Source organism: Arachis ipaensis, chromosome B3 (genome assembly GCF_059453495.1).
Source record: "Arachis ipaensis isolate K30076 ecotype BB chromosome B3, ASM5945349v1, whole genome shotgun sequence".
NCBI lineage: Eukaryota > Viridiplantae > Streptophyta > Magnoliopsida > Fabales > Fabaceae > Arachis > Arachis ipaensis.
In genome coordinates this window covers 138,549,552-138,560,825 of record NC_142438.1, presented here as the reverse complement: position 1 = coordinate 138,560,825, position 11,274 = coordinate 138,549,552, and the positions used below count along the sequence as shown (strand labels likewise).

General features: G+C 35.1%; 1 protein-coding gene across 1 annotated transcript; it reads right to left on the bottom strand.

Moving 5' to 3' along the window:
* Positions 1-1,916: 1,916 nt before the first annotated feature.
* Positions 1,917-4,906, bottom strand: LOC148572592 (protein FAR1-RELATED SEQUENCE 5-like). Its single transcript, XM_088507618.1, has 4 exons — positions 2,645-4,906; positions 2,374-2,553; positions 2,210-2,288; positions 1,917-2,101 (listed from the first exon to the last, which is right to left on the bottom strand). The coding sequence occupies exons 1-4, from the start codon at positions 4,904-4,906 to the stop codon at positions 1,917-1,919; spliced, it is 2,706 nt and encodes a 901-aa protein (XP_088363744.1).
* Positions 4,907-11,274: the final 6,368 nt, after the last annotated feature.

Genomic DNA, 11,274 nt, shown 5'->3' with positions numbered 1-11,274 from the left:
TATTCCAAAGGACTATGGACTTGTGGTTTCATCCATCTATAGCTGTCCCTGCCGAATGTTAAACTATTTTTTCCTCGCAGATCTTTGTACCGATGCACTTAAATCGTCATTGGTATCTAATGATCATCGATATCCAGAATGAATCCCTGATTTATCTAGACTCTCTCAAGTCACAAAACACGCGTGCCGCCAGGATCAACCAGATGTATTTTGTGGTAGTTTGACCGTGTCACAATCCCTTTTGTGATACTTAATAAAGATGACCAGCATCCTTTAATTTTACTATACTTGAGTCTCATGTCTATTTGGCATTGCAGGCCAGGTACATTCAACAATTGCTGCGAGAAGGAAAGTTCTATGAGAGGCCAGAAATCAAACCACCACAAGTCACGAATTTCAAGTTTTTAGAGCCTGCGACGGGTCAACAAGCACCAAACTCCAATGATTGTGGCATCTGGGTTGCCCAATGGATGGAGCTGTCACACCTATGGGGATTCTTTGACTTGGAGGTATGTATAGGTGTTCTTTTAACCGGACTGCATTTTGCTTCCTGGCCACCATGGCGTGGGATTATGTGATCTTGTGACTTATATTTCATTCTGTGATGCAATATGTTTTGATAATCCCCTAAAGCTTTGAACCTGTATGGAAATAACACAGTGGCTCATTTTATTGTTTGTAGAGGGTTGATGATGAAACTCGGATGAGGTTGGCCGTGGATCTGGTTATGTCGAAGTCGAACCCTAAGAGGGAGGAGGTATGTCAGAAGGCTGGATATTTTTGGGATAACTCAGTGAAGAGCTACCTCGACAGTGATGGATGTGACGCGAAGGATGGCGGGCAAGAGGATGCAGCAGCCGGCAGCATGAGCAGCCAAAGCCTAACCATCTAAGTTAACGTAGTAGAGGGTTGTTATTTTTTGGAAAGCTCCTCAAGCGTGGGGACGAACTTCATTCTCCTGACGTGTTATTCTTGTTCCAAATATTCCTTCTATCATTGCATGCAACCTTTTGGTTTTGTTATGTTGCATGCAGTTTAGGGGTAATTTATTTTGGGCTACCAAAGTTGGTAATTAAATTGAAAAGATGTGCCACACTGATGGCCTGAACCCATTAGAAGGGTTCCTAAATTGTGATGGATTTTAAATCACCTGCTTTGACTAATATCAATGAAACCTTTTACACAACACCCCTTGAAGTCTAGCAGGAATATCTAATTTAGTTAAGCGTTAATTATGTTAGTCTTTATAAATATATCAAAGTTTTGGATTATCGTTAAACTTTTAATTGTATATGTTACATGTTAGAACTAATAAACTTAACTAATTCTCTTTCAGGACAAAATGTAACTAAAGATTTTAAAATTTTTAATTGTCGTTGTTTTTAACTTAATAAAAAAACCTTTGAATTACTCTATAACATTTTTTACCTATACAATATCTTGGTATACAATTATGAATATCTTGTAAACCAAACTTAGAAAACACATGTCATGTCAATAATGGAAATAACTTATACTCGAGAATTGGAATTAACTAACACTCGAGAAATGTTTACTAGTACAGTAAGAAAAGATAACTAAATTAAGGTGAAATTGTAATACTCCAACTGGGCGAACTTTACTTCAGTGCATGCATGTTCATGGTTGAGACAAATGTATGAAAACTTATATTTCTCTCGATGGGTTACATTGCGCTGGATATGCCTGAAGATACAAATTCCTGGACCTGAGAGATCGTAAATCATCTGATATTTCTTTAGCCTTAAAATGCAATGAAAAGTGGGAACAGGAAAATTGAAATAAATTTATAAATTGCGTGGCTAACAAATAGAGATGCTGCTGTCTTTCAACATGCCCTCAACTGCAAAAGTATTTCATCCAATATATGTAGGAATAACAACACCATAATTTACTTTTCATGCTAACTTGGATGCAGCTGCACGATTCCGGGCATCAGCCAGATTAACGGAATACAAACAAAGGAAATTTAGAACCCATAAAAGGTTGGTAACGTATAAAACATTTTTCCATCCATACAAAGAACACCATGTGCTCGATACCTTCAACAGCGATCTTGTAACAACCGCAATATTTTCAACACCTACAATGAAGAACCTCACATTAATCCAAAGTCACCCAAGATCAATGAATCACAGTAATTACTTCTACTCCACGATGACTATAACAAACTCAAGTACATGCAGCTAACTTGCAAGCTCCATACCCATAAACTCATAATACAAACAGCGCCATGAAATAAAATATGAAGAAATTCCCAAACACAATATCTGCCACAAAGCATGTTCTATAGATGGAGAAATCAGAACACGAGGAACAATCAAAAGGGAGATTACCAAGCCACAAGTCGATTACCTCTATGTTCCAGTCGACGGTGTTAGCCACTCCGCGCATGTTCCTGGTTTGGCTTTGCGCTGTGCCTATTACATGGTCCCATCTGTCATTAGCTCCGCCATCTTGCTCAATACGACAATCATCTCCCTCTTCTAACCATTTGCCTTGATCAGCGTGCACGTCAAAGTGCGGAGAAACAACCTACATGACAACAAAATTGATATAAAATTGCTTACTTAATGAGGTAAAACTAATTAAGTAGTGAATATAGGGTTTGCAACCAAGTATTTACCTCGAGTTTGGTAACTCTCGTTTCCTTCTTGGGACAGTGTGTATATCGTGTCGAGGTTGACATTTTTTGTGGTTCCGTGCACCTCCGCTTTGTGTGCCCGGTTTTCCTGCATCTCGTGCACCTTCTTTTTTTACCTTTGTGTCCCCGTGTGCTGGGTGCCCCTTTGGTGCGCACAACGGTTGGATCCCGAACAGCACCGGCAGCATTCGGACTCCTATCCATCGTGTCATTGCCGCTGCGGGCTTCTAGATCATAGCAGATCTGCCTGATCCCGCTCATGCATTTCTTATACAAATCGTCGTTTTTTGATCCGACGAACAACATCCACTGCGAAGCAGCATGCAGGGCTCCATGTCTCAACAAGAAACCCCGCTCATCCTCTAGTCCCGTCTTCTCAATGTATTCGTTGACTGTCTTCACATCCTTCCTCCATCGTCTCAAAATCAAGCTTTCGGGAATTCTTTTTATGTGCTCGTGCTTCATGACAAAAAACATATGCCTGCAAGGAAAACCTTCTTTCTCCCAAAATCCACATCGACATACCAATCTACCTCTTTTTGGATCGTACAATGCCACCACATTCTGCCCGGGGAATCCATACTCCTCAACCGTGTACACCATGGTTGTTGAGACCCTTCGTTTGCTTACGAAGTTAACAATCGAGATAGACTCAATCTCCTTCTTCACTTGTGTGAATATGACCTTCGTGTACACCGATGCAGCAAACTGTTCGATGGGATCAAGACGGGTCGTCATAACGGGAACACCGTAAATTGAACTGAACTGTGCAACCAGCTCATTGTTCCGGTACTCCCGTACTAGTAGCTCCAGGTTTTGCACAAGCTCTAGAATAGTGTGCCTAGACGACAGAAATTTTTTAAGATGGGAATTGATGCCCTCACACCGAGATGTCGTGCGAAACCCAGCGCAAAACTTGCGACGCAAGTACGCATTTGCCCACATCTTCCTCTTTTCATACAATTGTAACGCCCAATACTTATTAAGTAACCCATATTGTTCAGCAACCTGTGCCCATTCACACTCAAACTCTTCAACCTCCATGTCAGCATACAACCACTTGGCAAAGACATCACGGAACATCTGCTCATTGCTGTTCGAGGTCACATTCTTCTGCAGATGCCATGCACACAACCTATGGGTTGCCAGGGGCAACACCTCCCTAACTGCAGCAATCATTGATTCATCTCCATCGGTAACGACTACAGAGGGCAGCTTCCCACACATGACTTCTAACAAGTTCTCCAACATCCACTTGTATGAACTGATTGTCTCATCTAAAACCAAACCGAAACCGAAAATTGTTGTTTGCTTGTGATTGTTTGAACCTAAGAATATGACTAGGGGTCTATTGTACTTGTTCTTCTTATACGTCGAATCGAATGCAACTACGTCTCCGAAGTGTTGAAAATCAACCCTGCTAGGACCATCTGCCCAGAACATGTTTCCCAACATACCTTCTTCAGTCAAATTGTACCGGGCCATAGACATGGGATCAGCAGCTGCCTTGCCTTCCAGGTATACTATAGCAGCGTTCATGTCTCCATCAACCACCTTTGCACGCTTCGACCGATCCATATAGTTGTATGCGTCTTTCTTGGTAAAACCCAAAGAAGAATAACCACCCGCAATCCCAGCCATGTACCCCAATATCTTAGATGTCGGAAACCCATACGTATGCATTCCATCCATGTGGGCCTTTGCAGAACCCGATATCGCCCGGAAACTTCGGATCATATGAACCATTCCCGTCGGTATCAACTCGTGGTTATGCTCGAGGATTACTTTCCGAACCTTCCAAACCGAGCTACCCTTATCAAGGTATACAGACATAAGGGCCTGGCAATTCGTGCGTGTCTCAGGCCTATGGCATCTCTTCCTGTCTAGTCTGTTGTAGTGTTTTCCATCCCTTAGGCCAGCCCGATTACAGAAGAACCTCCTTCTCACTACACTCCCATCTTCATCCTTTGCATAGTCTCCCTTACGAACCCCAAATCCGTTGCATTTCCCTAACCTACCAAAAAACTCATATGCATGCTCTTCACTTCGAAACACCTTTTTCATTATGTCCTCTGCAGTCAACCCAGTCACGTAACCATATTCACGACCATCTTCATCCGACAACAACTCAACCTTTCTTAAGTCATTCTCGTCAACAACGTCGTTGTTTGAAAGGCATAACTCGTTTTCACTTTCATTTGGAGACAAACCGTTTGCCTTGCCCATCCCACCATAGCACTCCATCTATTAAGTTGTAATAGTTGGTTTTTTAAATAATAACTTTAAGTTGCTATATTCATACACAACCTTAACCTCTACACAACAACAATTTAACAAACAGAGAACCACAACACTTACATAGCTAATCCGCCAATTGAAATTGCCAAACCCTAAAGAATTTTGCAACTTAAAAGGGCAGCAGCAAACCGATATAACACACAGTCAACTTTACAAATTCAAGTAAAGGAAATCGGTACACAAATCATCAACTAGACAAAAATTTTAACCGCAATTTAACCGGATACTTATTCACAAGGTATAATATCAACGAAAATGTACAAATATGCATTGAAAATGTACATAATTTCAATACAGATTACTAAACAGAGGCAAGAGAGAACGGACATCATTCGGCAACAAACACTACAAAACAGCAAAGGGAAATCACACTATTACCAACTTCAAAAAGAATGAAAACCAGATAAACCCAATCATAAACACTGTTACCAAATTAAACCAAAAGTCAACCAAACTTCACCTTCCAAATCCAATTAAAAAAACCTCTTCGGTTCCTGCCCTAAACACCAATTAAATCACATTAACCAAAATTAACTTGAGGGAAAACACAAATTTCATAATCACGAGAAGTCACTTATCTTTTATCACAAATTTCATATCAAAAACACAAATCAATACTCAATGAATCAGAGACATTCAAATCCAATAATCCAAGTACTTCGGAGACATTCAAATTCTGCTTATAGCATTCAACAATATACAAATTTCCACCATTAGCATAAGAGTAAGCTTCTGCCATTAGCAACCATACGGTGTAAACTCCGCCTAACAGAGAATGAGTTTTCACCCTTAGCAACCATACATATAAATTTCCACAGTACTAATTTAATTTTGCACATAACAGACGGAATCAAACTTCAAACCAACACCCAACCCAAGATCGAAGAAGAAGAATCCAAGAACCGAACTTCAGAACAAAAATGCAAGGCAAGACCGAAGATGACTTGAAGAAAAAAAGAAACAAAAATTCAAGAAGAAGACCACACCCTCAGTGAAGATGAGGACGATAAGCCACTAACCTGGGTCCGTGCCTAGAAGCCAGCAAAGATGAAGACCCGGCGAGGACCTGCCGAGTTACTGGGTCAGGCGGTGACGATGGAGGATCTGGGTTAGGCGGCGAGGATGGAGGAAGAAGCTGCGGTGCTTGGGACCTTGGACGGCGTCGGCGCCGAGGACCTTTGTCAGTCGGCGACCATGCAGGGCTAGGCGGAGGTCAAGACCGTGAGGGTTTCTTTGAATCTGCTTTCTCCTGTACGTGTATCAATGATTGTTTCAGGGAACAAGGGGAGGGGGTTGGGTCACAAGGGAGGTTTGGGGTTTACCTGGGTCCTTCTTTTTTGTTAACAGATTAAAAAAAAGCATCAAAATATTTTGGTCCAACAACAAAAACGGGCCACAAGGCTTGGGCCCCTAATCAGCAAAAACTGATTACTAGTTTTAACACCTAATTACCCCATCTAACCAAAGACCTTCCCTCACGTGCTCCCATCAGCTTTTCCTGCAACTCCTGTTAAGGCCTGATCACCTTGTCCCCTCCATATACCACATGTCATCGCCACAGCCTGCCACCAATTATCTACACATATAGATACTATTTTGGTGTCTATACCGAAGACTTTGCCTTTAATTTAATCTGTGTCCCTTCAAATTTCAATTTACTACTATGGTTATTTTACTACTCTTTAAAGCATAGGATCAAGTGTATATGATTGTTATTATTTTCTAAACTTGATATGGCTTAATTTTAATAGGTACATACATAGATACGATATCAATTTGTATGTGTAGTAATTTATGGATCACAAGATATAGACACACCACATACAACTGAATAGTTTGATATTAAATTAATAGAAGAGATTTACTATTTTACTCGACTCATTTTGTCTATAAAGAGTTACTTATGATATATATTATTTTTAAACTTGCATAGATTGAAAGCAACTAGTGAAGTTATGGAAGAAGAAAAAACTTATGAGAGGGAGCTAATTTGGGGTTCACCAAAGATCAAACTCTTGACCTTTTGGATCTAGAGCTCTGATACCATGTCATGAAACCACTCATCCCAAAAGCTTAAGTTGATAAAAAAAGATAACACTAATGGTTATATCTCTAATACTGAATCGGATATTCCTAAACCTCCATTGTACACATTATACAGATATTCCATTCGTTCCGTATACTTCTTCAAAACTTATTGACAAACATAAAACCATAACCATTTTAGTTATAGTTGTTTCATTGTAGAAGATCCTAGTCATCAGGTTTCAACAGGGTAATGAGTACACTTTGAGTAATTATAGGAATCTTGACTATCATTGTTACTTGCTTCTAGTTGTAGTGCTATACAACACACAAAAAAAAAATATTACACAAAATCTAATGCAAGGATGTACTAGATTGGAGAGAGAAAACTGAAAAATATAATTGAACCAATGGTTACCCAAACACCTGTCCATGTGTGTGACACATTTTACTTGAGTAACGTCCTTTTTTTTGCTTTCCCTCGTATGTTTCATGTGATAATGTCATTACGGTTTTAACCATAAAAGATGATAGATTCTGGTCCATGCTTCTCAAAGTGAGGCCAAAGAAAAGCTGAGCAATTGAGGAAAAAAAAGAAGATAGGAAAGAAATGAAGAAAGATGGTAATAAGTAAAGAACCATGCCTATTCGTCTTTTGTCTCTTTGGCCAAATGGGGAATTATTCTTCAACACTTGAAATTGGGCTAGTAATAAGGGTTTGTTTGGTAACTCTTTGGGAGGTATAAAAATAATTTTTGAAATATATGTATTTATTTTAAAATAAGTTTTATTCAATTTTTTTTTTTGCATCCAAAATTATGAAATAAAAAGCAAAACACTTTTTCTTTTTTAACTTTATCACTATTTTTTTATTTTTATAAAAAATATTTTATATAATCAATATTTTTTTTATATTTAAACTAACACTAGCTAAGTATTTACTTTTTTTAACTAAAAATTTTAACTTCCAAGTATTTTCTATTTTTGTTAACCTATTAATGCTCCTTAAATGCTAAACTCGCTCCATTTCGTCTTTCTTAGATTTTAGATTTTAGAACAACCCTCAGTTAAATAGTTTAATTTGGATTTAATTATTCTGTTAGTATTTATACTTTCACCAAATTTTTAATTAGGTCTTTATATTTTTTTAATTGGATTCCTACATATACTTTTAATTTTATAATTAAATCATTTTTATATAAAAAAACGTTAAAATTAATAAAATATTTCTCTCAAAATACATGAGATAAAAAATCTCATTAGATTTTTAATTATAAATATCTTCAATTCGTAAAAAAATATCCAGTTAATTCTAATATTTTTTACACTAATTAAACCTTTAATTTGGTACAAAATATTGAAATTTTTATTGATTCGTGTGATTTATAAATTGAGTGTGCAAAAGTGTTTTATTAGAACTGGCAATAAATACAGTAAAATTGGACTTAGATTTCATTCTATTTTGTAAATTTAAATTTTTTTCTAAAATTCAACTCTAAAATAAGAAAGAGTACAATTAAGGAAGATTCAGAACCAACATATTACATTTGAGGATTGATTTAATTCTACATAAGAGTATTGTATATTTACTTTTTTGGTTTCATGTTTATAGTTTTTTTTTTTAATTTGGTCTTTAATGACAAATTGACAATGTCAAATGAAATTAAATTTGATCACTTAATATTGAAATTCTGTACCTTTTAAAAGGATCGAACTTTTCACTACTATCTAAAAAATACTCATTTTTTTAATCATTTTGAACTTTTTACTATTTAAATTTTATATTTGACCTGATCTTATTCGTAACAAATATTTTTTTAATCAAACACAATATTTAATTATTTTATATTTTATAAACATACTAATAAAATATAAAATATAAAATATAAAATTTATTTTATATTAAAATTAAAAAATAATAAAATTATAATAAAATGGGCAATTTACGCATCTAAATTGTTTGACCTTCAATATTACGTAAATACATTGTTTCCAAATTTAATACGCAAATGCATTGTTTCACTATTCCACGGTTTATGTGTGTGAGTGTGTGAGTGTAAACCGCTGCTGCCAGCAGCGGTTTACGTGCGTGTGTGTGAGTGTAAACCGCTACTGGCAGTAGCGGTTTACGTGCATGTGTGTGAGTGTAAACCGCTACGTGTATGTGTGTATACTATTTAAATAATATTATAAATAAACAATTTAATTTATCATTTTACAATATAATTTAAAAAATATAAATATGCATGTAATAAATTTTTTATTTGTATTTATTATTAAAATGAGATTAAATAACAAATCAAAGAGTGAGTAATCACAGAGTACTAAAATATATAAATTAAGACTAAATTTTTTTTTATCTTCATCCCTTCTAAAACTCATGAATGATAAAATAATTTATTTTTAGTAAAAAATTCACTAAAGCATACACTTTTTCTTTAAAAATTACTTCATTTTTTATCCATATAAATCATATGATTGCAAAAAATATATACTCCATTCTCTTTCTCTCAATTTTTTTTGTAACTTAATTTAGCGGTTTCTGTGTTCCTCTAGCGGTTTACGTTGATTAGAAAAAATGTTTGTTTATGCTAAATTAAGTTACAAAAAAATTGAGAGAAAGAAAACGGAGTATATATTTTTTACAATCATATGATTTATATGGATAAAAAATGAAGTAATTTTTAAAGAAAAAGTGTATGCTTTAGTGAATTTTTTACTAAAAATAAATTATTTTATCATTCATGAGTTTTAGAAGGGATGAAGATAAAAAAAATTTAGTCTTAGTTTATATATTTTAGTATTCTGTGAGTACTCACTCTTTGATTTGCTATTTAATCTCATTTTAATAATAAATACAAATAAAAAATTATTACATGCATATTTATATTTTTTATTTTATTCATCAAAATTATGATGCTATCACTATTATTTATCTAATTAATCAACTGTAAAATACAAATAATTTTTATTTTTTGGTATAAGACAACAAAGTTGCACAAATAAAAAAAATCATTTAACTAGAACCTCAAACGCAAATCAGCAGCAAAAAACACAACCCATTTTCCAAACTCTCCAATCTCCTTTGTATGGTTGATATAAATAAAAGAGAATGAAGTGATTTTTTAAAGAGTAAAATATATAATTTAGTAAACTTTTGGCTAAAAATAAATTATTTTATTATTTATAAATTTTAAAAGAGATGAGAATAAAAAAAATTAGTCTTGCTTTATATAATTCAATACTTTGAAGACTGTATTTTTTTATTTGTAATTTGGTCTCACTTCTAATAATAAATACAAATAAAAAATTTATTACATACATATTTATATTTTTTAAATTATATTGTGAAATGATAAATTAAATTTTTTATTTATAATATTATTTAAATAGTATACACACATACACGTAAACCGCTACTGACACTCAAACACACACGCACGTAAACCGCTACTGTCAGTAGCGGTTTATACTCACATACACACGCACGTAAACCGTTGCTGGCAGCGGCGGTTTACACTCACACACTCACACACATAAACCGCGGCTGGTTGTAGCGGTTTATGTACATCTGTAAACCGCTACTGCCAGTAGCGGTTTACATAAAATAGTGAAACAATGCATTTGCGTATTAAATTTGAAAACAATGTATTTGCGTAATATTGGGGTCAAACAATTTAGATGCGTAAATTGCCCTAATAAAATACATATTAAATAAAAAAAGAGAATATAATGTTGATCTCCATCTATTTCGTTATACATATATAATAATTTTTAACTACGTGGTCAAATCCAATTTTCACTTAGTTATCTTTTGTTCAGATTTGTTCTCAACTAGACAGGTTTTTCTTTTATTTTTTTTATATATATACTGTGGACTTGTGGAGAATTACATAAAAGACAGCAAGGCAAATAAAAGAGGTTCCGTGACCCCACTACTCCTTCCTATCCATCTTCATTTGGGTGACACTTCACACTGTTCCAATTCACATTCCCACACCCGTATCATTCTTTATAGGAGACAAGATCTTTCAAACTTATATTCCATCTGTTTCACATCATTTTCCAAAATTAAATCCAAATCTCATTGCTTCACTTTCTTTCCATCTCCTTCACCTCTTCCAACCCACATTATTTATTCCTTTCTTTATTCCAACTTCACTTTGATTACCCCTTCATGCAAGTCAAAACTTACGAAAGACCCTAATCTTTTGCTTTATTCTTTACTTACCTTTTTTCCCTAAAGAAACCAAACAAAAACGGTAACGAAATCGGTTAATCATTTCTCA